The sequence below is a fragment of the Zonotrichia leucophrys genome, chromosome 7, assembly GCF_028769735.1.
Source record: "Zonotrichia leucophrys gambelii isolate GWCS_2022_RI chromosome 7, RI_Zleu_2.0, whole genome shotgun sequence".
Taxonomy (NCBI): domain Eukaryota; kingdom Metazoa; phylum Chordata; class Aves; order Passeriformes; family Passerellidae; genus Zonotrichia; species Zonotrichia leucophrys.
In genome coordinates this window covers 17,423,750-17,451,323 of record NC_088177.1, presented here as the reverse complement: position 1 = coordinate 17,451,323, position 27,574 = coordinate 17,423,750, and the positions used below count along the sequence as shown (strand labels likewise).

The 27,574-nt window shown below is 39.9% G+C and overlaps 1 protein-coding gene across 6 annotated transcripts in view; it reads left to right on the top strand.

Annotated features, from left to right (window-relative positions):
* Positions 1-27,574, top strand: part of HECW2 (HECT, C2 and WW domain containing E3 ubiquitin protein ligase 2) — a 149,347-nt gene that overhangs the window by 47,330 nt on the left and 74,443 nt on the right. For all 6 annotated transcript variants that reach the window (XM_064717670.1, XM_064717671.1, XM_064717673.1 and 3 more), the window contains one exon: positions 24,050-24,157. In XM_064717670.1, the coding sequence (XP_064573740.1) occupies positions 24,050-24,157 (108 nt within the window). The remainder of the gene's footprint in view (positions 1-24,049; positions 24,158-27,574) is intronic.

Below are 27,574 nucleotides of genomic sequence, written 5' to 3'. Positions count from 1 at the left end.
AGGCAAATATTGTGCTCTTATTTTAAAACCCAAAAGCACAGTCCTGTGGCTTATTTTTTTTAGTATTGCTTGTACAATTAACTGTCATGCAATCTGGATCAGTGTTTTGAGAGGAAAAAGTGGTTGTTAATTCTGTGAAGAGAAGATGAATATTCTAAAATGGGCCTTATTCTGAGCTCTGGCATTTGCACAGAGGGGTTTGGCAAAGGTCTGAAGCAATCCAGGTACATTTTCAGCTCAAGTTAAATTTTGCAGAGTTACAGCCAGTATAATAGGAATTGAAAATGGAACACTGGAAGCTGTCTTGCCTCTTCATTCATTAATTTTCTTAATTAGCATGTTCTCATTAATTTTCTATAATGAGCATGCATTTCTGTGCTTCTGAGTGTGGTTTTATTGCTCAGTTAGAACTGCAGTGGCTCATGAGGAATCCCACCAAAGTTCTTAACAGGAGTTTCTTTCTAAGAGGCTGAGCAGAGCCCACTGCACACATTCACCCAGCATGGATTGGTGCAGTTGGTAACAAGACTGTCAGCAATCAGTCACTGCCTCTGCTGTTAGTGCTTTGCAGTGATTGACTGGCTTTCACTAGGGAATAGTAGATGGAGCTTTTCCCAATACACTACAACTTTCAGTGAAGTGTTTTGCCTGCTAAATAGTTTTGAAAATAAATGTTGCCTTTTTAAAATGAGAAAAGCCCAAGGGGAAAAACACAGAATCATCTTATTCTGTAGGACTGATTTTTTTTTTTTAATGTGCATATGAATATTTTTTGGGGGACTTCTGGTTATTTTATTTTTAAAAAAGGAAGGAAGTCATAAATGAACAAATACTTTGTAGAAAAGACTGTGTTTTATGAGACTTTGATTCACAGGATACTCCTTTATGGAAACTTTCAGTCTTTCATGTTTAAATGCAAGGAATTGAACCTAACTGAAAAATTCTACATAGCTAAATTAATGCTCAGTTTTTATAGACAGAGTTTTAAAGAATGTTTTAGATATATATGTGAGTTTGTTCACTTGTACCATACTTTAATCTTCCTCAGTTTCCTCAATGCGCATGTGAAAACGTGCCCAGTTTTCTTGCTGAGGAACAGCTCTGTATGCATGTTCTTTTTCTTTCCCCGTGTATTCCTAAGGATTTCCAGAAGAAAAGTGTATGCGAGGGACATGGTGTATTCTATGAAGGCAAACATCCTTTTTCCTGGCTATTTCTGGATTTGTACTGGCTGAACTTTGAAAAGTGTCAGTAGCACTTCTGGAACAGTCTTGTCCATGAAGTTTTGTTGAAGAGCTTTCTGTCTGCAGAGGAGCTGTGTGGGAGTGCAGCTAGCACAGCTGTGAAAGCACACAGGGTCCCGCCGAGGCTGCGAGCGAGGCAAAATGCTGTTTGCTCCCTGGTAAATCGGGCAGTGCTGTGTGAAACATGAAATTGTCACATCTGAAATGCAGGTTTGTCATTCTGGATTCAGCTTTCAGCTCTGCCTAGAATGGATTTGTCATTTTTTCTTCAGGACTGCTAGTGAGGATTGTCACTTGAGAGTGATGAGCATGATGAAATTTGAAGAGGGGGCTTTTTAGTAGAGATACTGGGCCTGTGCCTACTTTGAGAAGTTGAGGTAGATTTCAGTCTTTCTGTCCTAAAAAGGAAGGAAGAAATAATTTCTCTTCTCAAAAGTTCTTGATTTTTAATTAGAATATAGACTGAAAACCACCATCTTTTGAAGTTGTAGAAGACTACAGAATTTAATACACATCCTCTTAGACCCATAAGGTTTTCTTGTTCAGTAGCAACCTGGATTTTGCTTTAGTTTTTTAAAAAATACTGTTGTTACAAGCAATATTTAATATGTTGGAGGTTGTTTTTTATCTCCTCTATTTATGAGGAATCTGTATCTTGCAATGACAAGAGTGGTCAAGCTCTGTAATCCTGTGGTGAGTCAAGCTGTGCCCAATATTGGCCCCAGTTGGAATCAAAGAAGATAAATGGATATTCAGTTTGAAGGAACTATGAGATCCCAGTTTTCTTGCTGAGGTGTTATTACAGCAACAGGCTTCTAAAAGCCTGTTGCTGTAATAACAACAACAATTCCTTGGAAAGTGAGGGTTGCTCAGAAAGATGAGCAGGTGGACTCTGCACTGCTCATGGAATGCTGAGGGAAGTTGCGTCTTGATAAGTGTTACGGGTTGTCATGAAGTCTCATATTTAAAGAAAACAGGAAGTACAAAATAAGGAATAAAAAGTCATCAGAGAGAAGCAAACCCTATTTCTGGTTAAAATAGATTATCTCCCATGGCCAAATTGCACAGGTTGGCCTATTTTTGTCCTAGTTTACAGAGCCCTATTTATGAGCTGCATGTCCTCATTCTAGAGATCCTTAGCACATTTCAAATGCTGGCTGTCAAAGGTCATTGTATTTGTTTCCATTAGCTGCCTGACAGAAGTTGCTTGATTTTTTGTTGTACCTACTTCATGGATCCAAAATAGAATTATAAAACCAAACAAAAATAAAAAGAAACAAACCCGCCCCTGATGTGAAGTTATATAGGGCAATTTAGATAGGCTCTGGGTTTATACTAAGCTTCCTAGGGTAATGGAGTTTGGAATCTGTCCTTTTCAGGTCAGACAGGATTAAAAAGAAAAAGCTTTTGCATAAACTGCCTTTAGTATGCTTAAAATAGAGGCTCACATTAGACAGAGAGATTATAAAATGTTAAAATACTTTATTCCTAGAAGATTTATTTGGTTTGCATTATAGAAAACATACAAAGTAAAATCTTCATTATCTTCCAGAAAATTCTGATTATTCACTTGATTTTTTCCCTTCCTGTTCTGTTCTTTCCTTTTCTGTACTTTAAAATGTGAACAGTACTGTTCATGTCTGTTGATTAGTTGCTAGGCATAAAACTATTAATTTGTGGTTACTCCTCATTCTGGCTGCCGCTAAGGTCTGTAAACCGCTGGCTTCAGTTTCTGTGAGGAAGAGTCTTTCCCCAGCTGGCTCCATGGGAGTCTCTGGCTTTGACTTCCAGGACACTGGCACTGTGCTCTTTGTCATCAGCCATAATGACAAAAAAAGCCGCCTTGATAATTTCATTTGCTGGTGGCTTAATATTTAGGGAAAGACCACGTCTTGAGTGGGATAATGAAAAGTGGAGGCAGTCCAATGTAACAACTGTATCCTAAAATGGGATGAGGCTTTAGTGGTCTAAAAAAGCCTGTATAATAAACCAGGGGTCTTCAGAAGCTTTCCCTCCAGGTACTGCATTCTGATTTTATTCTTTCAGTTTTTCCTAGGTCCTGACCCACATGCAAAGCTCTTTTTTCACCAACATGGAATTTCTTCTCTTCAGTTGTGAGCTGGTGAATTTTGTTCAAAAATAGTTTATGAGCATAATACCATTTCTTTCCTACAGAAAATTAGATGACACGGGTAGAAAGTGCTTCCTCTATGTATTTTTCATTGCATGTAGCAGATGCCTGAAAAGATACCAATTACATTAAAATATATACCTTTTTTTTGTTGTAAGAAGAAGAAAATAATTAATTCCCTGCTAAAACCCTCAAAATCTAGGATCTTGTATAATGATATAAAAATTCAAGCTGTGACATAAAAAGTCTTACCAGAACATCCAAACTTTTCAGTTAATTGTGGGGTTTTTTCAGTTTTTCAGATAGCCCTGACCTGAAAACTAGACAAACGTAGCTGCAGGGAGGACATTTTCAGCTGTGTTGTCAGTATCTTTCCACTGCAAGAGGTTTTGGCATGACAACATTTATAATCCTTTGGATAGAAAGTGGTGTTCTCACAACCCTGCCTTTTTGAAGTGACTGTTCTAGCAGATGGGAAGATGGCAAATACAAACACTGGATAATGAAAAACAATGTAGACCTCTGGATTTGTAATATTCCCTTTTACCGTAAAACTGCATTGTGTCAGCTTGTATTTTAATTTGCTGGAAGGAGGTTGGATTTAATTTTTTAAAAGACATTTCCAGTGCTGTTTTCCATCATGAAATCAGTGTGCTGTACAGTATTTTCAAAGTAATTTGAAAAATTCAAAGTAATTTGAAAAACAGTTATTCCAAGTCAGTGATAACGGGATTGAAAAAGGAATTGCATAAATGCATCTATTGATTTTTTTAATGTGAGAAATAGACTATGGTTTAGTTTTGCATTATGCATAGTGTTAGAATTCCTCCTGTACATTTTTTATGAAGTTCTTGGCTCCTGTGTCTGCACAGATTTATCAATGACTGTAAGAATATGAATTGAGATATGTTACAAGCTGAGTGTTAAATAGGATATGTTAAGGATGTGACTGGTGTAAGTGAAGCCAGTGGGACATGAAAAGATGAGACACAAACATACTAGGACTCTGAAGCTAACACTTTATTGGCAGATACATTTAATATAATTTTTAATATAGTCTGACATTGGATACACAGGTTCTTAAATTATAACTGGAGGAGGTTAAGGAAGGTGCCAGTACTGATTTTTATAGGCCTCCTTTCTTAGCAAAGCTCATCAATTTATGCTGTTTGAAGGACAGAAAAGACACAGAGAGTGGCCAGATCTGAAAGTTGTCTGGTATGAAAAAATTTTCAGGTGGGCCAGAGTGGTGCCCAGCCCTTGCAGGGTTTGCCATTTGGCATGAGGGAGTTTCTGGTTTGGGGTGAAGATGCTGGAGCTGTGCAGTTCCACTGGCTGTGCTTGGCTGGCGCTCACCCTGTGGGCACAGCAGGACCTGGGCATCGCCGCACTGGCAGCGTTCCCTGTCTCTGTGCCCAGCGGCAGCCAGGACTCCATTGCCCTCACTGTAGTGGGCAGCTGATTTTCAGGCAGGCAAACCCTGTGCTTCTGAGCTTTGTTTCAAGAGATCTGCCTCCTTTGTGTGGCAGTCATTCAGAGTTAGTGTCAAACTGTTTAGTCTTCCGACATGTTTCAAGTCACTGATCACTAATGTGTCAGTAGTCCTAGAAAGTTCATAAAAATCAGTAGGTTCATTGCCCTTGTCATTCCTACCCTAACCTTGGGAAGAAATGAATCCTTTATATTCCGATGTGTGGTATTGCAAAAAATGAACCTACAATTTCCATATAAGTAAGGTCATCATTCTGTATATACTGTAATAAGGCAAAGAGGAAAAATATATCTATTCAGACATGATGTGAGCTCTCATGCTCCATTAAATGCATGCTTCCTTGAGAATTTAAACTTCATCTGATGGTCAAAAATGTAGTTCGTATGACTTAAGTCACACTTGAGGATAATTTTCAAGAGGGGAAAACTGAAAGCTTGGACCTATAATAAGTGTCATTTGTGAAGAGGACTAAGAACTGAATGCATTTCATGCTTTGCAAAATCAGGACCTTAATCAATGTTTTATCTTTGCCATAAAATGTGGGAGCACTTTCTTGTATATGAAGCTAGTTAAGCCTAAATGAGTTTGACTTTACACAATTAAATGTGTATAGAAAAACATTATAGTGCAGAAGTAGGCATATTTGGTTGTCACCGAGATAAATATCCACTAATGACCTCATTAAAAAAAGAAAAAAAATATTTCTATGTTCACTGTAGTTTAATTTGTATCTAGAGTTTCATGCATGACATAGTTCAGCAGATGGAAGCCTGCAGGGTGGGGGAAAATTCAGTTCGACAAATTTTTCAACATAGATGCATCTCTTAATTTTAGTAAACTTCCAGAAAGGCACTTCCTTCCCAGATACTGAATAAGGATGCAGCAATCTACTGTTGTCAACAATGAGTAAGATTTTTTGGGAGTTATTGATGAGGTGGTACTTAATGTGCCGGCAACAACGTTTTTCTGATGTATACTTAAACTTGTAAATTTGAGCAATAGGGTGAAAAGTGCATTGTCCAGTTCCTTTGAAAACCCCAAACCAAATGTACCCCCGCTATGTGGCAGCTGACACCAGTGCCACTGCCCCAAGAGATTTGAAGAGCTCTTGGTCGATCAGATGAGGAAAGGTTTGGGGTTTGGAAAGCATCCTAATTGCAGCAGGTTGAACTGAGTGTGCTCCTCTCTTGCTCCAGCACACAAGTCCCTGTGTTTCAGATCCAGGTGGGTGACTGTGCTTGGTGCTGCTGGTTGCTGGCTCAGCAGCACCAGGCTGGCAGAGCATTTACCCTCCCAAGAATGCAAACAGCTCTGGGCCAGTTCAGCATCGTGGAGGGGCTGGGGGACAGAGGCAGGGGTTCCCTGCAGGAGCGTGGGACCAGCAGTGGGAGGGACACTCCTGGCAGGAACTTGCCACTGGGCCTGCTCAGCTGCAAGGTGCAGCAGGGACCCCAGCACAGAGGCTGTGATGGGATGTCATGTGTAGGCTGCTGTAAAATGAGTGAGTCTAATTGCACAGTTTGCAATCAGTTACTTATGTGCGGGTTTACATGTGCTGCTGGGAGTAGCTGAGTAGGTGAGCCTTTGTTTCTAGTTGCATTCAATTCTAGGTTCTGTTTGTTGCCTGATGAGTCCCAGGGAATTAATGCGTTTTAAAAATCCTCTCCTGGAAATGGAGAAGGAATAATGGAAATATTATATGTAGGAGCTTTCAGGATAATACACAACTTAATAAAACTTCCTTGCCTTCATTAGTCTACAGTTTTTTGTTCCTTTTTGCTGTTGCATGTTAACACCACGCAAGAGAGCACTTTTTATTTCAGATATTTTATATTAAAAAGTTAAATAAGGAAAATCGTTATCTCTGTTCTTGACTTCTGATGATGCTCTTTGGCACTGGTTAAAATGATACTGCTTCTGAAGAACTGCAAAATGACCTTTATGTTTCTTCTGGCTTGGGTCTCATCCAGTTTAATCTGCAGAGCTGTTTAGTACTTATCATAAGCAGTGTTTGGCTTAATTTCTCTCATCTTCATGACAGCAGCTTTAATATTTGAGATGAGAAATAACTATATTGGCATCCTTTTTTTTGAAGAGGTAAATCTTAATTGTGAATTATCCATCTCACTACAAAACTACTAAAACCTAAATGTGAGAAAAATGATCTGGCAATGTATAGGGGAAAAAAAAAATCATTCCTATTACTCTGAATGTGACAGGAGGGTGGTTATGACAAATTAGCAGTTTTACTGGTTATTACTTGAAAAGTCTGTTTATGGCATCAGTGCATTACTCAGAAGTTAATTTATCTTGGAAATTCTAGATTGTCTTCAGCTGAAGTAAATTGCAAAAATCATGAGTGATCTTCCAACCTCTTTTTCCCCCTTCTTCTCCCATCGATATACCGCATATCATGTGATGAAGAATAGGTTATAAGATGCTATTTTTTAGATAATATCCTTTTGCTTAGGACTGCTCTGCAGTTAAATGTAGTAAATCAAGACTTTGTCATAAAATTCCATTTAAATTTCCAAAGGAAAACTGTCTTCCGTTTTGCTAGAGCATGAATTCTACTGGTTACTTTGAGGTGGCTTATTTGATACTCAGGAATATTTACTAGTGCCTTGAGACATTGATACATTGCTGGAAACCCCTGAAGGTAATGAGTCTGTGATGAGGTGATTCAGTGTTGTGTTACTCATCTCATGGAAAAGGCTCTCTTGGGTTTATGGTTTGACCACGGACTCTGTGCCTCTGGGGGTCTGAAAGCTCTCAGGAGGCATACAGGCAGCAGTGTTTTTAATTTAAGTATAGGGGAGATCCACTTATTTGTTTCAGGGAAGGTTTTTTGTCTTTGCAGGGAGAAAACAAACTTAGGAGAACCACTTCCTGGTTAGCCATAGTATATTGCTGTTAAAGTGGGCGTGAGGAGAGTTACGAGGATGGGAAACAAACATTGCGTTTCACAGAAAATATTTCAGGTTCTTTTAGAACTCCTTCCTGCTCATTTCTTTAGAAATCTAAGACTGACTTATCTTATTGTGTGTGTATATTGGATGAATTTCTTCCAGGATGTGTTGGCTCATTTCCTTGAGTACTTCTAAATTTTCTGAATTTTTTTCAGTCACAACAGATAGCTCAAAAAGCTTTAAGGAAATGAGTCAACCTCCTGAAATAAATTGCTTACTGAATAGAGGATACTGTGTTCGACATCACAGACGCCCTTGATAGTTCTGTGGATACTAATTAACAGATAGTCTCTGAAAGATCTGTTATATCCAGGTTCCAAAAGGATTTGGGAGACAAATATCCCCAGTGAGCACCTGAGCTTTCCTGTTAGGAATGTGGGGCATGCTTCTAGACTGACAGGTATTGGTGTGAGAGGTGCAGATGGGGATGTGACAGGCAGGCTCTTTAATGAAAAATTAAGGATGTTGTTGAACTTAAGTGTAAATAAATGGGAGTAACATAAAGGTGCTGAGTTAAGGACTATGAAACTTTGATAAAACAAGACTGAAATCTGAAGGCTGCATAGGCTTTGGTCCTTATTTTAGTACTCACAAACACTGTAGTTCCAGGAGCCCTTGCTGCGAGTGTCCTGAGTGTCCTGCAGGTGCCCAAAGCCGGTGAGGCTGTTCTGTGAGGAAAGGCCCCGTGCCTGGCCATGTTTCCTTTGGGCTGCAGGAGTCCCAGCAGGGAGTTTCCTTGCTTGGGGCTTTGCTGAGTCACTGTGCTGGCAACTGACTGCAGTCTTATATAGTTACATTAAAAATAAGACACCATTTTAGTAACATATACAGTAGGTAGGCACAGGATTCAGGATTTTCTTTGCTTCCCAAGGATTACTCAGCAACTCAGGGACAGAAATGAGAAAGCCAGCACCAAACACCATGATCTGGGATTTTCTGTCTGATGAGCCTAACTAAAAGTAAAACCAGATGGCCCTTAATATTTAAAAAGTTCGATGTCTGAATCTGGATCTGAACTTTGAACTCTGAGGCAGCAAGTAATAAGCCAGCTTGCCCTGCTTTGGTGCATTGCACGGAAAGTCCCTGATGCAGGCTGTAAATAGCACATCTCTAAACAGAGGTGACATGCGTCTCCAGACAGGTGACGTGCACTGTCAGGTACTCGAGGGAAATCTGAATACATGCCCACCACAACAGAGAGAAGAAAGCCTGGAATATCTGCAAAGGAGTTGACCCTGTCGGTGTGCAAAGTGTCTCAAAACAGTGAGAGCTGAATAAAAGCAGGTACAAAATACAACTCCAACTGCAGTGGAAGGAGACAGGATCTGTCTCTGGTTTTGTGGTTGTTGTCAGTGATTGTTGCTTGTAATTTGTGGTCGTGAACAATTAACTTGCTACATTTCTTTTGTTTGAGCATAAGTGTTGGCCGTGGTAGTTTGGTGCTGTGATCTGTGAGCTTTTTGATACAACCTTTAGGAGTGAAGTAGCAGTGTGTGCAGGCAAAAGGGCAGTATAGTCAGGGCTTATTAAAAAACAAACAAAAGCATTGCATCAGTAGAGGCATCCCTGTTGAAGAATCTGAAGAAATTATTGATTGATTTGGCAGGAATGCAGGAAAGAAAAACAATGCTTGACACAAGATTGACTTGCAGCTCCAACTTGAGCAAAAGAGATTATATATCCTAAGTGTGATAGAGAAATCAGCAAAAATAGGTGGCTAAAGCCATCAGGACAAACTCCTGGCTCATTGTGACAAAATAGGTTTGGTGGACTCAGCAAGGAACTAATAAAAAACTTGTGCATGTCTGTCAAACAATCCCCAGGCTGCAGTCCAAGGGAACCTGAATCAGGTCAGGGACAGTGCAAGAATGCAGGCACTGAGACAGCAGTGAACACATTCTATTTCCTCCATCTGTATACCTTGCAAAAATAGCATCTTTGAAAGTGTATGTGCAAATTTGGAATGTGTTATGCTCCTGATCTATTTCTGGATTATCCTGGGTCTGCTTAAAGATTAATTCAGTGTATAAGCACGCTATACTGTTTGGTGGACAGGCCTGAGAAAAACATGATGTGCTTCTGTACAGTGAACTGGGTCAGACTTCAGTCATGTGCTCATCCAAAGAACCTGATCTCCTGGTGACTACAGTGCTTCCCTAATTGTGCTGTTAAATTCAGCGTGCTAGTGCCAGATCCCCAAATGGGACAGTCTGTGTTTGCAAGTAATCAGTGACACACAATATAAAATTAAGCAAAAATGTAAGAATCTGTAAACTGTAGAAACCACAGCTTGGCTGAAAATTATGCCCCAGGGACTTGGTTCACAAATATTAGCAAGGTTTGCAGCTCAGTGTACAAACTTGTGGCTAGTTAGATGAGATATAACCAACCTGAATGGATTTTTTTTGTTTGCAGTTCTTATATACCTTTAAACCCATAGATACCTTTTTTGTTATTTTTGTGTATTGCTTGCCCACTTCTTGGATTTATGCTACCACACTGAGTAGTTCTGGCTGTGCTCATTGGATCAAAATATGTGTTTGGAAACACTTGTAGGATTTTACTTCAGGTGCAGCATTAGTATGAAATGCTTAGAAAAGATGTTGTCTTTGTATAGGTTTTTTGGGCTTCATAATGAGCTCAGATTCTTGGACCATTTATTCTTTTTGTTGGTTGCTTCTACATTTGGGTTAAATTACTGAGACATTGAAGCATGACAAAAGGATATTGTCAAAATATAAATGTTTTTCTGTATTTCAAACCGGGAAGGTCCCTGACTTTCTAATAAATTCCCTAAGAAACCTATTACTGCCAAATGACAATAGACTAGTTTGCATTCCCGCTTAAACAACTCATAATATTGAGGATAAACTTAAAAACAACAGCTGCTAAGGGAATATAAAATCCCACAAGATCCTTAAGAGATGTGTGCTGCAGAGACACAGAATAGAATGTTTTTTGACAAGTTTCAGAAACCAGAAGAATTTCTAAAAGGCAGTGAGTACTTGCTTGAAACGGGCAAAGGAATTTTTTTTTCTCTAAAAAAGAAAGGCATTTTTAGGAATGGACTTGAACACTGAAAGTGAAATGCTGGCTGATGTTGTTACTGTCAGAAGGTTGGAACAGGCTAAGAAGAATTTTGATCAATGTCAGAAACTGTAAGCAATAATCAAGTGCAATTGAAAGTGAAGCTGAGGAATCAAAAGGCTGTCCTTTCTCTCCTTTCAGTGATGAGTCAGTTCTCTCCACCCAGTGTTGAAGGATGCCACATTGCTGAAAATTCAGAGATATCTATACCATCATAATAGGTTCAGGGTTCAAACCACCAACCATTTGAGAATGCAAAACTGAAACTCACCTCCTGGATTCCTAGATGTCAGCTGTTGTGTGTAGGAAAACACTTTTTTCTGTGTATCTGATCTGTTCTGTGGGCGTACTGCTTCTTGTTTTAGCCCTCATTCCAGGCAATAAATAGCACTTTCACACAATCACACACCAAAAAAAGAAATGTCTAAGTAAACACCAAGTAAAACAAGGGCTGAAAATGCAAAAGTGATTGAGGGTTAAATGAGCTCCACAGGACTCTTGGGGAGTGTGTTTGGCACATACTTTGTTCTTCCTGGTTCATTCCAGGAAAAGAAAAGAGAACTGGGGGAAAGCTGAAGGTGGGACTTGGTATCAAAAGCAAAATGAGAATATCCAACTAGCTGGCCATAAAAGCAGCTGGTGGATCACTGTGTGCAAAGGCTGGGTTAGCTTTTTGGTGATGCTGTAATTCAAAAGGAGGGTTTGTGCTCTGAGTTTAACACCCTTGCTAATGATCAATTAATTTTTTTTTAATATGTCTTACAGAAAACTTTCAGTAATTCTGGTAGAAACTTTCGCTGGCAAAAGCTACTTGTTAGAACTGCTGGAGGGTGTACATATGTGGACAGTTAAAACACTTAATTCAGATTTGTGGTTACAGTCGTTCTCCTTCATGGCCGTGAGCAGAGCCAGCCATCTGGCAAGGGAGTGCCTCCTTCTCATCACACATCTGAGAGCTTCCCACAAATGAGATTTCAGCTCATTAGGATACTTTATGGCCTTGTGGGGATTTGAGAAGAAATACAAACCTTTAATCTCTTGTACTTTCATCTGAGTTGCATGTTTTTGTTCTGTTCTAGAAAAGAAATGTCTTTACTGAACTTAACCTTTTGATTGCATATATACATTAAAGATTTTTTTTCTGCAGTTTATTCAGAAGTATTATAAATACCTAATTAATTATTTGGGCCTGCAGCTCTTTCATTGAAAGTTGTGATATGATTAGAGGGTTAGAAGTGTGAGCCCTTGCTGAGTGACACTGCTCTTGAGCTGATGGCTTGCTTTATTTTGATAGGTAAAGATGATGAAGTTAGTTTCTGGGTGTAGCTGCTTGTGGTTGTTTGGTGTTTGTCTGTATCTCTGAAGTACCTGGAAGGTCTTGATGATCAAGATGTCAGATGTAGAGACATGACTGAGCTCATCCTTTGAGCTGTACCAATATTTTCTAGCATTTGTAAAGTGTAAATATTTCTGCCAGTAATAGTTCTGTTAGAATATGAATGGGAAAAGAGCATGTCAGGTGGGTAATGCACCAGTGAATTCAGGTCAGATTTGTAGAAGATAATTGCAGAAATTGAGGGATTTGTGTCACTTGAGTAAGCTAGAATGAGGTTTTCAAATTATTGATGTGATGAGTAACTAGTTCTGGCTTTTCACCAATTTTGAGGATCATTTGTCAGGTGAGTTTTTTGAATTGATAAATTTATTAACCTAAAGGCCATGTAACCTAAATTATAGATGCCTACAATTTATCATCACCTCACTTTTAGGACCAGAGGATGAAAAGTGTAAATAAGCATGAAACTTGTCAAAAAGTGGTTGCAAAATTTATGTGAATTTATAAAGTATTCACATGTCATCATTAAGTTGTAGGGCAGGGGAAACAGGATGGCTGCTAATAATTAGACATGGAATGGCTCCTGTTAATTAGGACAAAAAGCTTTGTAGGTTATTAGATAAGTAGTAACAGGCTTGATACTTCCCTTAGCTACTTGGTAGGGCACCTGTCTTAACACTGGCTGGGTTTCAAATAATAATTTACCATTGCTACTGTAAACTCTGTGTAGAACAGGGTACTTTCTTCTGCTGTATGAAAAGCTGGAGGGAAAAAAGGAAAAGGGAGCAGAAGGATGAGCAAAAAAGGAAAGCAGAAAACTAGACAATATTCTGTGCAAACCTACAGATCAATAACAGCAAATATGCTTGTAATGAATTTTACTCTGTTTCATGGGTGGCCAACATGAGGCATATTGCAAAATGCTGCCTGGAAATGAAGGTGAATACTCAAGCTGAATGTTTTAGTGATAGACAGTTGCCAAGTACTTGTTTCCTATCTGATTTTAAAATTTCATTAATATAAACAGAACAATTGTCACTTGCCAACAGTTTCAAAATACAGATTTAAAATAACATGCATATTGTTTTGAAATCTTTTCTAGCCTGTTGTGCTTTTCCTCCATCATTGCAGTGATAGGTACTGTTTAAAGGGCGCATGTACATTTCATAATAATTCAAAATGGTCTTTAGTTTTTAGATTTGCACACAACAAAAAAGTAAAAATAGAACACAGTCATCAACTCTGTTTGAAGTCCTCTCAGTTATGGCAATTGTGTTTGCTGACAGTTCCACAAGAAAATCGTCTTTTTGAGGTATAAGTAATTTACAGAAGATCTACATGTGGAATGAAGTGCACTTAAGGTTAGTTTATGAGCTAGTAATGGCTGTCAAATGAGCCCATATTTTACTGAAATTAAACCCAGAAGAGATCATTACATCATTCAGTACAATCTACTGTGTATTAAGGCCATTCAGTGTTGTCCAAATTTCTCCTCTCCTGAATATTCCCACTCTCAGAAGATGAAAATGTGACTATTGCCAGAGAGCAGCAACAGTCTGAATGGGAATAATGTTCTGATGGCAGAGCAGGAATGGCTCCAAGAACGTTTTGAGGCTGAGAAGGAGGGAAGGGGGATGGCCATAACCATGGGGCCTTTCCTGAAGTGATTTCCACTGTTTCCACTTGAGAATGTTTGACCAGCTAAAAATGAGCATCAGGCAAAACTGCAGGTTTCTCTGGGACCTTTCTGCACTTGGTGTCTGTGTACAGGACCAGATGTGTGCTGGTTAATAAATAAACCAGGATGCAGGCCATGGAATAAATGACCCCTTACTTTTTCTGCTGCCTGTAGGATTACATGTGCTGTGTCTGAAGACAGCCACAGCACAGAAGGGCTCTCTGTAAGTGCAGCTGTGCTAGTAGCAAAATTGTGCTTTTGTTGGTAATGTTTATTTACCAACAGAATTTCCCGGGGGCATATAGGCTATGTAGACAAGAGCATGGCTTTGCTGGTATCACATCTTCCACAGCAGGAACACTTTGTTATATTTTTGAGTTTTTTCTGGCAAAGATTTGTGATGGGAATGTGGTCACTGATAAAAGTGCATGTCCTTTATCCTTGGAAGCTGCAATCCTCTTCTGCGTGCAGCTAAGCAAGCTCAGCAGCTCGTGTGCTGCCAGCAAACAAGTGCTTATCTGACACCATATAAGGCTGTGGCTGAGGAGGAAAATGATGAAAAACATTCCACAATAAACTTAGACTGGCAGATTTAATATGGCACAGAAAAGGTTAGATACAGTTTTTGTTTTTCTTTTTTTTCTTTTTTAGCTTAGCTCTGGCAGCATTTAACCCCACAATAACCTTTAAATATTAATTAGGAAAAAATGGCATGTGTTTCTAGATATTCTAAACAGTCTTGTCCAAGAATAACAGGATTTCAGGATATTGGTGTACGCAGGGTTTGTTGTTGTGGGGTTCGGTTTTGGGTTTTTTGCCCTTGGACTTGCTACTGTTAAAAGCAAGAAACACTCCTTTAGGATACAGGATTGTGGGAGTGTCAGAATGTGTTTAGAGACAGACAGTAAGGAGCATATTGAGAAGGAATTATGGTCGTGAAGATGAGTTTATCTGAGTTTTAACAAGATGTGAGATGCAGTGAAGTGCTTAAAAAAAATGATGCTACTGGAGAGAGACAGGCTTCTCTTTTCCTTAGTGTATTGCTTGCATCTTTGCTGTCCTCTTATCCTCTCATCTTTATAATGCAATAGCCTGCTAAGTGATTGCAGTACCTTAGAATATCGACATAGTCCAGCTTTGGTAGCCACTGGTGGCCTAAATCTTAATTTCCAAACTGTTCCCTGTCTGGTGGCCACTGTTTGTGGCAGTCTCCATCTTCTGCAGACATCACTTCCCCTGACCCATCAGCAGCTGAGATGATTGTGCGTTGACAGGAGAGGTGGTGCAGCTTTTGCCTCAGCTGTGTGCTGCTTCTTTCAGGAAGAGGTTGAAACAGCCCCTGTGCCATATTTCCCCCCACATACAGCTAGCTGGACCTCAAGAATTAAATGGCAGGTGATTTATTAGCATTTTGCAAAGATGTAGGGAGTCTTACGCAATATCATTCAGCCTCTAATAGTCATTGTGTCTAAGGGTATGCAGTACCATCTGTCAGGGTTTTATTCAGTGTCATTCTCTAGCTTAATTTTTGCTCTAACATTCATGCCCTTCTTGTTGAAGCCAGTCTTTAGTAGTGCAGTGCAGGAACAGCCAAGCATTGTGTCCCTGTGCTGTGCAGGATGTGGATTCCAGGGGGGCCAGGTCAGCTGGCAGGTGGCTCATGATGCACAGGGCACTTGTGCTGTGGGTCTGGCACATGTTTGAAACCTGAACTGTAGGTGGGAATGAAGTGCACGTCGTTTATGAGGGAGGATTAGTAAGATTTTCAGGAAAGATGTTAAGCTTGAGGTCATTTCCTTCCTCCTGTTACGCTTTTGAATTTCTGCCAGTAAGATGGGTGAAAGGGCTTATTTTTATCTTTGAATGCTTTGAATTTCAATGATGCCTTTACTTTGAATACAGAGAAGTGGAATTCCACTTTATTCCTGCCATTCTACTGTCATATGTCTGAAGAAATGACTTCTATTTTTTTTCAGTATCTTTGTGTCTTGCATTCTAGTTAACTAATCCTTTGAGCTGCTGCTGTGCCCTGAAATACCACATTGTGTGAGGGCACATGGAGATGCTCTGATCCCCATGCTGAAGTGTTAGTGTACGTAAAGAAGGAATCAAAATGTAGTGGTATAATTCTTGGAAAAGAATGAAATGACCAGTATCAGAATATAGGCTGTGTATGAAAATGAGAGCAAGGATTTTCCCACTCTATTACGTTTCAATAGCAAAAAGGTTTCATAGTTCAGTGTTTGGATGGGGTGTATGGTATGGTGTCTGTGCTCTGCTTCTGCAGCTGAAGTAGGAGTGAAGTGTTAGAGAAGTTGATGTTATTCTTGGCCATCCTGTCAGTCACAACTAGAAAAATTAATAATGGTTCTTGCTGCATAAAGCAATAGAGTGCAATAAAAGTCAGCAGCATGTTAATGTATGTAGTGAGTCATGAGAGGCATACGAGAGAATGCAAGTGGAGTCGTTCTGCTCTTGCCCACAGCTCAGGGCAATCAGTGGAGGTACATGAACCTTAAATTTGGTTGTGCAATAGGAAAAACTGCTGCTGTGCTGTGAGGAGCAAACCCCTCTTTGTTTTCTGACCATGGGTCATGATTATGGATGATGATGATTCTTCACTGCTACTCTAGCAGGACTGTGGCACCAAAAGAGCAAAATCTGTGTCCAGGGTGGAATTCAGAGTGTTGCCCAGCACCCTCTGGCAGTGCATGATTACCTTCAGGAAGAGCTGCAGCAGCAGCTTCTCTTGTGTGTGAGGCTGTAAGAGCATCTCTTGTACCTTCTTCTGCCTCTTCTCTGCTCTTGCTTTTCTCAGTTGAACACTTGTGTCTTATATTTCTGTCCCTTTCCTAATTTTATCCAAAGTGTCCGAAAGAGTAAAGAGAGCTGTGATAGTAGGATCTTGCAGCTGCTTAGGGAACTTTAAAGACTGTCCAAGAATTTTGTTCTCAACCTTTTTTGGGGTTGCTCTGTTGGGAGAGAGGAGAGAGGGAGAAATGTTTCCAGCCATTTAGTATGCAGCTGGGTGTTAAGATTTCTCTTACAGTTTTCCAGTTCTGGTGTTCTTTTACCTTCTGTCCTTTGAAGATACAATTCCTAGAGGTGCTCATGCAAGCACAAAGCAATACATTAGCTTTCATGTCTTCGTTAGCAAAGAATCCATCCTAATTTCTTTGACTGGAAGCATTTTTGAAAAATCTTCAAGCTGAGTAAGAATAGATACTCCTGTAAGAGGTGGAAGGGTTTTTTTACTGTTTTTTTTTTTGTTTGTTTTGTTTTGTTTTTAAATCTGAGTATTACTAGGAGAATCAAGATTTGCTTTGAGAGCCTGGACCTACAGCTCCACAAGTGTGCAATTTCTTGAAATGTGTGCTGTGAAAAATTTGCTCTCAGGCTACAGACCAGATTGCAGATTCCTTTAGGAACCCTTTTTGTTCTTGAGGTGCTGGGACTGCTTTGGCAGGGCTTGGGTCCTTGCCACTGGCTGAATGAGTTTTAGGTCTGCTGCAGTTGGTCCACCAGGAGGCCATTGAGGAGTAGAAGCATCTGGAGGAGTAGAGGCTTGTCCAAGCTCCTGAGGTGGCATTTACCACACTAAAAGAGGAGAGGTAGTAATGGAAACTCTCTGCCACTGCTTGTCCTCCTGCACTCCCAGGAGTGCCCTGTGCAGAGTTATCCTGGGATTAAGGCAGCTCCATGCCAGCCAGACGTCATGGAGCAGTCCCCTCTTCCCTGAAATAACTGGATTTGTGGGGAAGTCATGTGGGAGAGCCAAATACTGTGTAAACAAAAGCCAGCACTCCCAGCGAGCTCCCGCTGTGCTCGTTGCTGTGGCTGCCTTGCCGTCATTTCTAGGATTTCAGGATCCTCCTGTTTACATCAGCCCGCCCGTGCTGCGGGGCCGTGGCCATGCTGAGGAATCCTCCCATGGCCAAGGCAAGGAAGGAAGTGGAGGGAGGATGGGGCTTCGGCATCCTGTACCCTTGGGAGGGGAGTGGCTGCAAGCAGCGGAGCCTGAAGGACGTGATACCTTCTGTGCCTTAGCACGGGCTGCTGGGACCCAGAGGAACCTGGGATAAAGGAGAAAAGGCAGATGATGGCGTGGAACTGCTTGGAACTGCCGCGGAGCTGGAGAACATCCTTCTAAAAGCCTTTCCTTCAAGTGACAGGAGGAAGGGAGAGGACAGACGTGCCTCGTGGAGCTGAGATTATGCAGCAGTGCTAACACACAGCTAAAGCCTCCAAACTTGAGCTGCACGGGCTGGGTCCAGAAGGCAACTTCTGTAGAAAGCGCTGGTTGTGATTGGGAACAAGGATGCTGTTTTCTATATCCGTCCTCTAAAACGTTACTGGTTTTTATTCTTCACTTTGTTAATTGGGCTCTGATGGAGGAATGCAGTTTAGGATCCACAGGCATCCTTTGGAATGGCCAGGTAAGGCTAGAAGGTACAACTAAGTGTTCATCTTTAATTTCAGCTATCTTTCATGAGAAATATTTGGTTCTACCAGGTAACCTGTGTTCACAGGCTGAGATGGCAAATTGTGAAAATCAGAGAAACAAGCTCTGGTTTAGTGGTTAGTATTTGTTTATACAGTACTAACTGATACCTAGTGTATTTTAAATTGATTGACATAATTAATGTGATTTATTATAGTGATTGCTTGCAGTAGAAACCCTTGAACCTGTTAATTTACTTATTGACTTTCTAGAAAATGAGTGAGGCTTCAGGTGATGAAATTTATCTTCTCCTTTTGATGTGTCCTGATATAGTTTCCAAGTGCATTTAAGTATGTTTTGGGTATAAGGAAGAAATATATATTTAGTTCATTATATCAGTAAACACAGTTTACTTTTTTATTTAAACATTACTTCTTTATTGATCACCCATGGATTTTTATTTCTAGTATTTCTAGAATTAAAATTATTAGAGGTTACCAAAGTGAAAATATTGCACCAAAGTTAGCGTTGCAGACTTTCCCAGTCATTTGCCCCAAATCCACTGTATGTATTCTTTGGAATATTCTTGTTAGTCTTACATTTTGGTGACAGTCTGTTTTACTGTTTGGAAGTGTGCTCACACTGAAGAGCAGAGTGCAATTGCTGGCATTGAGATTGAGGTATTTGGAAGCAATGCTGTAAAGTGCACGTCAGTTAGCTTTTCATTTTACATTGGAAATGCCATCCTAGAGATCTCCTGAGGTTGGCTCAAAATCAAGTTCCAAAATATTCTCCAATGCAAATTAACCACAAACCTGTTAGTTTTAAAGACTAAGTGAAATGATGGAGTAATATAGGTAGGAGACCATTCTTGGGTGGGTTTTTATGAGAGAAGCTGATGGCAGATCCACAGATCTCAGCCTTGGACAAAACTAGATATAGCCTTGCTATTCTCCACCCTTCCAGCACTCCTGATCCTCACTGTAAGAGAAGACCTGCCTGGAGAAATAAATAAGAGTGATGCTTTAAAAACTTGGTACCAATACTCCTCTTAATAACTGAATGCATTGCACACACCATCTTCAGTGCCAAAAAATTATTGACATCAGCCTAAAATGTGAAAGAAGTCAGCATTCTGACAATATGAACTTAATTTAAAATTTTGAATTGCAACTGAACAATACAAACACTTCAGAAGATTTTGTGTAAAGCATCTTCCAGAAAGGGATGAAAAATCAGAGACTGGGATGTAAATCCCAAAGGAGGATAAGAGAATTATATAGGGATACAATGGTGTTACCAACGTGATTGATCTTTTCTGAGCTAAGCTGCATGGATTTTTCAAGAGCTGTGAGTTAGCCATGTATGGTAGTGAAAGATGAAAATTGTTAAGTTGTATATAATTAAAGTTGACAACCAGAATCTATTAACATCACCTTTGCTCTGCTATGAGCATCTTCATAAATGTGTTAAAGAGATCAGAATGCAGAAGTTTGAACCTCTCAGATTGCTATAGCGACCTTTGCTTATTGTACAGGAAAAAATTTAAATCAATGATGTTTCCACACCAGGAATTTGTGACTTCTATAGTGTTTTGGCATATTGAAGAATAAAAATAATTTATGTTGATGGAAGCAACCCTTTAATCACAAAACCTAACACTACTGTTGACAGAAACTGGGACCAGAAGATGAGTGCTGGTTTGCCTGCTCTGTGCACTGGGACTGTAAGGCTTGTTTCAGATAATTTATCACTAGCAGTTCCTCTTCATCTGTCCTATGAAAGACAGATTGTTTATCTGTTTGTTGTTTTAATCTATGCAAGATGACTCTGTGAGGTGGTGGGTTTCAGTAGTTTATCCTTTTTTCCTAAGACAGAAATAATGAAAGATGTAAGACACAAAGAACAAAATGTGAACTCCTCAGAAGCCTCCTGACCCCTGATGTCAGCCAGTGGCTTAGCACGGCTTCCAACACTCTTTAACAGCCTTGTGCAAACTGGGAGCAGCAGATGATAAAACATGATTGTGCAGCCAGATAGGCTGCAGAAATGGGCAAACAGGAGTCACCCCTGACGTTGGGGTGGGCTGGGGGCTGACTGTCTGCAAATCAGTTTTGCAGAAGAAGACCTGGAGGTCCTGGAGGACAAGTTGAGGGAGAGGCAGCAGTGTGCCAGTGCAGCTTTTCTTAATGCCTGGTTTGGCTGATTGTTTAGTAGTTAAATAAAGAAAACACTCAGAATGTTTTTGCTTTACAGAGATTTCAAGGAGCATTACTCAGAGTGAAATTACACACAGTGATACATTTACTGTTACCCACTTTTTGTTGTAAAATGTTATCTCATATACTCTGATTTGTACAGGGGTTGCAGCTCTGAGAATTTGTGTTCTGTAGTATTTTTTGTCTAAGAATTACTGAATATAGAGAGAAAGTGTGCATCTTGCATTGTTTTATTTCTTTCAGAAGTGTAGCCTCACTGGACAAGATACTGATGCAGTAAGACAGTATTTTGTTGCATATTTTATGTTCTGGGAAGGGATATTTATATCTACTCTTTGGCCCAGATTCTGGAACAGCCGCCAGTTTCACAAACAGCCACAATTATGTGCTAAAAGGAGAATAGAACTGCTTAGAATTGAAGTTCCCTATGGAATATATATATATATATATATATGGAGAGAGAGACTGTGTATGCATGTGTGTTTGGGAGAAGAGAGAAAATGAGGGAGTGATAATTCTGATGTTACTCTTTGTGCTCTTAAATGCTTCCTTTTTTTGGTCAATATTTTCATGATTATTGTGTACTTCAGTGTTTTCATGCCATGCACTTTTTTCCTTCAGTTTTTCTTTTTAAAATCCATGAACTGATGTTTGAAGTTATTTTTCCATATGCATTAGTAATGTTATTTTTCCCCTATGTGAATAGCATCATAAAAGTAGAAAAGACCCATCTGTTTCAGAAGAAAGTCAAAGCTGACCAAAATAAATTCTGTAACTTGAGTCGATTGCTGACAGGCAATGGTCTGTTAGCATTTTCCATCCCTCTGTCTCCACCACCTTCTGTTGCAGTGGCAGCATGCCTGTGGGCAGAGTATCAATGATTTAGTCTTCATTGCTGCAAAGGAGTCCGTTCCTTCATGAAAGGGCTGAATATCCAGGCACTTGTGTAAATGTGGGATTTTATTAAATAAAGTGAAAGAAAGCGTTCTGCATTCTTGTAACTACCAGCTGGGAATTTGAGACTCAGTTAATGGAGGACCTTTTAGGAAGCTTACTAATATCCCTGTAAAAATTGCCATTGACTTTGCTTTGTGACTGGTTTAAAAAACAAATAACAGGTGCTTGTGCCTTATTGTTGGAAATCTCACCAATAAAGGTATATTTCATTGCTTCAGGCTTTGTTCATTTGTTGAACAAGATAAGAATAAAAAAGCTTATGGTTATAATATACCAAATATCTGTCCTTCTTCTTAGAATCATGAACAGACTCTTTTCCAGTTGATTAAATACAGAGCAGATTCAGAACTAGAGCAGATTCAGAATACAGCAAATTCAGAACTAGAGCATGTTACATGAGATGTTTACTGTCAGGAATGTGTCTTCATTTACCTAGAGGAAGTGAGAATGCTGAATAGCTTAAAACTCTATGTTTCAGCTAACTGGAATTTTTAAAGAATCTGCTCACTTTTGGGGTGATATTTTGGATAACCAGGTTTATATGGTGGACCAGAACAGTCACTAATGTAGTGTTGCTGGAAGTTAAGCTGTATCTCATGGCTTCCCAGTGTTCTGTCTGGAAAAAAATAGGGAGCCTTGGGATAGGAAGGCCATTTTTACAATAAAAAGTAAACAAATTCATCAACAGTCTATTCTTTTGGTTAGAGTGTCATTGCAAACCACATAGAGATTTTTTTATAAGGCCTGTGGGGTGATTTACAGGCTGTACATTCAGTGCTCTACTTTATACAGCTTTGGAAAAAAACCCAGCAAAACATGGGTGAGATGCAGCTTCGTTTATTCTGAAAGTTTTTTACTGTAATGAAGAATAAATACATGCAGTTTAGGATTTTACTGCCTGTGTGCCTGACTTTCTGATGCATTCAGTTTGTGTCCTATCATGTTGATTCTGCACAAGAAGTTAAGCCTGAGGGCATTACAAGCTTGAGGATCACAAGTGTTAGGAGAACCCTCCTGTCCCTTCACCTTGTCATTGAGATAATTGTGAAATTCTCCTGGACGTGTCATGATTATGAGGTGTTGAGACATCAGCTTTCTAAAAATTCTCAAAGTTATCCATGGCTGGAGGCTTTAAAATGTCAGTAGCTTGCCATGACCCCTTCTTGATTCTCCAGAGCTCCTCTAGGTTTTGGGCAGTGTGTAAGTTCTCTTGAGCAGCTGCAGAAATCCAGTGTGTGGTCGTGTTCTGTATGTTGGTTTGGTGGGATGAGATGTACAGACTGCACTCATCATAATTCATGTACACTGAGATGAGCCATCAGAGTGAAAGGGAGGAAGAGAAGCTTTAGTGTGAGCTCATATTTTTAAGAGAAATATAAGAAAGCTGCATTGTTTATTAGTCTTTCATAAATGGATATCTAAAATGTAGGTGACAGTTCTGTAATCTTATGTGAGAGTTCCTACCAGAGTACTAAGAAAACTGCTTGAATGGATATGAGCTTCATGAACAAAGCCACAGTAGACTAGATACTTAGTGAAGTGTTTTTAAATTTGTAGAATGCACTAAAATGTATAAAATGAAATACTTTTTTTAAAAAGTAAGATTAAAAAATATGCAATACTACTGGAAAGAATTAGGGTGTTGTATTTGACATCATAGGTGTAGTTCTTGTCTAGTCTAGTTAACAAACAGCTGCTGAAATGCACTGGTAAAATGTCATAATACATACTTCCAAAGAACTTCCTGTACAAAAGAGTTAAGTTGGATTTATGTCAGCTTTGTCCATGTCATCAGAACTAACCTTTTTGCCCTTTAAAACAGCTTTTTCCCCTGTTTTTTTTTTCATTCATTTGGTGTTCTGGGTGTCTGAATACAGTCTGGAAGATGAAACGGCCCTAAGAGTTGTGTTTGTTAGGACAAAATGTAATTTGAGAAGGGGTAAAACTGATATTGCTAAGCTGCTCTGCAGATACTATTTGCTTTGAATGTTTTCTCTGAATGTATGTTGCTGAATCTCTCCTTTCTAGCTCTGGCTTACTGACAATTCTGCACTTTGGGCCTCTAACTGGATGCCCCTAGTTACAATTCTACATTTCCCAGCTAGGAAATGAATGCTGGATTTTCACAGAGCGAGACTGGTGTATAACATGGTGTGGTAACTCTGGGATGCAGTTTCCATCAGCTATACACTTCCAATAGGCTCTCTGTTGGAATAGGGAAGTTTTGGAATTTAATACTGTACCTTGGCAGGTCACCTTTTACAGGAAGCCATATATTTACCTTGGCTGTGTGTCTGTCTGCTCACTCTGCATAAATTGATCTATCAAGTGTACAAGAGAAGCTATTTATCTTTTGCCAGTTAATTTGATTTCTTTATTTTTTTTTAATTTAATACAGTAATTTTTTGTATTTGGGCCTGTTGGAACAGAAAGCCAAGAAAACTTCTATTTTAAATACTGCTTGCTGAAATTATTTTTTGTCTTCCCTCCTTCAGATGAGAACTCTCCAGCCAATTTCTGGGATTCCAAGAATCGGGGAGTGACTGGCACACAAAAAGGACAAATTGTGTGGCGCATTGAACCTGGCCCCTACTTTATGGAATGTGAGTACCTGTTTATGCAGTGCATATTCCAAGGCAGGTCAGCAGGGTGCCATTTGATACCCATTCATCAGTCCCTCTGATGAAACAGGGGAATTGATTGTATTGCTCTCGGGGGGAGCATTTTCCAGCGCGTTTGCTGGACACCATAAAAACAGAGTTGAGCTTAGAGGTACATTTGTGTTCTAGTGATGTTCTTAGGCAGCACATTTCACTTTAAGGGAGGAAAGAGTTGCCTTGTGTGGTGTGCTGTAGTATATACACATTGAAAGATGAAGTCCCTTCCCACAGAAGTTCCAAATTTCAGCTGGCCAGATATTAATGGTAAGTGTGTGTGAAGGAAAAGGTAGTAAGCTAATAGTGCTTGCTAATGTGTTTGTTAGTGGGAAGGTTGGATTTGACTCTAGGAAGTGCCAGTGTCCTGTTCTGTTGCATCAGAATTTCTCAGCTGAAGATTTGTTGAGCTGGAAAATCCACTGGGCAGTTTGGAAATACTGAGTCTTTTTGTGAGTGAAATAAAAAGCCTTCAGTTGAACTGTGTGGTAGTCAAGCTTCGAATTGAAGAGCTACACCACTCCCTCAGATGAGCAGGGTTTATAGGAAGCTGAACTACTCTGCTGTGGGCTGGGTTTTTTTCTTTGTTGGTTTTTTATTGCTTTTTGATGAAGCTATGCTGTCCTACCATATGAAGCATATGATCCTAAAGAAACGGAGGTTCTAATCGTAGGATGTTGTATCAGAGCTTGCTGGAAGCTCTGATGTGCCAAGCATCAAAGTGGCAATCAGTCCCAGAAGAGCTCTGAGTTGCTCTACCACCTGTTTAGCCTCACAGTAATATCCTCTTTCATAAGTTAAAAAAAAATAAAAATACTCCCACTCCTTACTTCACTGCAGTGAATAAAACACTGCAGTGCTGCTTACTGTAGGTCTTGGCAGAAATTTTTATTCCAATTAACTGATAGAATCGTAATACATGTATTTTAAGAGGTGTTGTATACCCTCTACTAAAAATAAATATTAATGCTTCCTATTTCTAGAACTCGTCATTGAATCTTGCCAAGTTGCCCTATGTGTTACACAGCATACTTCTCAAAAAAAAAAGAAAAGAAAAAGGGCCTGAATAGGATAAAATTAAATTCCATTTTAGGAGTTCATTACGTTACAATGATTGAACTGAAGAGAATGCTCAAGAAAATAATACAGATAATTAACATCCCTGGTGCCAAAGACACTGGTATATTAAGGCAGATTAAAATGTATGTTGGTAAAGTTCATTGCCTCATCTTTCTTGTACATAAACTCCTTCAGGGATGCTTGTATCTTTTAGCTGGTTATGTGTTGCTCCATAGTGTATTGAGGTGAGGCTCTTGAATAATATTTCCATTTCATGTGAGTATCCCAAACGAATGCTTCAAGTACTACTAGTTTAATCAGCTGCAGCTGACTTTGCAACGAACTGCCCATCACAGTCAGCTGATAGGAAGTGCAGGATGTGTGTTCTTCAGTCATGGTGAGCTTCACTAACAAACACCTCTGCTGCCATACAATGAACAAGAGACAAGCAATTGTGCAGCAGCTGAGAGCTGTAAAAGGGAGTGTTTATGAGCATATGTTGCTATAGCAAATGGTATGGTAGATAAATATGCCACCAGTGACACTGGTGTTTCTAGTGAGAGGTCAAAAACTGCACTGAAACACTTTACCAAATTTCTGATTCCACTTTTTAAACGAGAGGTCTGTGACCATGTTTGCTTAGCAAGGTTTTTCCTTGTAACTTACAGGTGTTGAAGCAACACTGATGCAACTCCAGGCAGCTGCTCTTTTCCATTTGTTTTCTGTTCCTCAGCTCAGTAAGTCCCGGCAGGGGCAAACGCAGCAGGTGGCTGCGCCCTCCAGGTACAACCGCGCTGTCACTGTGGTGCAGCGCCAGGCTGGCTGTGGGAGGAGCTGTGCTGTGGGCTCCTTACCATGCCCTGCAGACCTGGCACTGCCCAGCCTGTGCCGAACTTAGCTCCCCTGTTACCCTCCTTGTCTGTTGTGGTGGAGATATGATTTGTCTCTCCGTCTAGCACTGCACGTGCTGCCCCTGTCACAGCAAGAGGGAGAGACAAATGAGGAGTCTAACGTTTCCAGTAAACATGTGCCAGATTATTAAATTTAAGCTATTTCTGATGCTTTAGTCCACCATTGTTTTCCACATTTGGGAAAGAGCTCTCCAGTTGTATATTTCTTATGTTTAGAAATATATTTGCTGCAAGGTAGAATACATGAGGTACAGGTCATGGTGCATGGGGTTTATCATATTTGCTCCTCACAGTAATGACATTGAGCAGACTGTTACCAGTATCCCTGCATGTTTGAAGCAGCAGATCCATAAGGGGGGCAGCGTCTGGGGGACCAGCATGAACCAAATGTGTAAATGGATCAGTCTAAACTCAATTGGAGACTAGCCACAGCATAGGAATACTCGTTGCATCCAATCTGCTCTCAGCTGGGACCAGTATTTGACCTGCTTAAATGTGGTTTTTATTGGAAGGTTTCAAGGACAAAGATTTGTGGATGCTGTAGGTAACTTGTTCTAGTGCTGCAGTATTGTTACAGCTAAAAAGATTTCTGTGACATCCAATAAGAATGGCTATAGCTTAAATTTGGGGCCATTGCCCCTTTTAAAATCTCTGATGGAAAGAGTAGAGATAGTAACATTTGTCTTGCCTTTAACTCCTCTTCACCAGACTAAACAGGGCCAGCTCCTTTAGCCTCTTCTCACATGTCACATTTTATCCATCCCAATCACATTTGTTGCCCTCTGCTCTTCACTCTCCATTTTCTCTTTGCTCTTAAACCAAGGGACCCAAAACTAGACACAGCATTCCTCACCAAGTACCAAGTAGAGGAGAACAGTAGTTAATTGCCACCCATATACTGTGATACCTACATGATTGCAGGTTCCCTGCCCTGTGCTGTGACCACCTACATGATTGCAGGTTCCCGCTCTACCTGTACTCAAGGAGAGGAAGGAAATGTTTTCTGCAAGCCTGAGAAACATGGAACCTGCTCTGGCAATGATGATGCTCTTTAACAGACTTATGCTAAGTAACTACAATAATCCTTTAGGATTTACACTCAGAAGTGGCCTAAAGTTGTCATGTTGTTTTGGGAAGAAAGGGAATGTAAGTCACTAATGTTGGATAATGAGTTGTGTGTTCAGTCAGCGTGCACTTAAACCAAAGACTCTGGATGTGGGTTTTCCCTGGCAGTGTCACAGCCTAGGGACATTATGTATCTGTTCACCAGTAATATCTCTGGAGGGTGAAGTACAGAGAATTATAGCATTGCTAATGAGCCATATGCAAACAAAATCTCATGCAGAAGGAGTATTTCCATTTTAATTGCATTAATGTTAGTCAGTAGGAGTCAGCT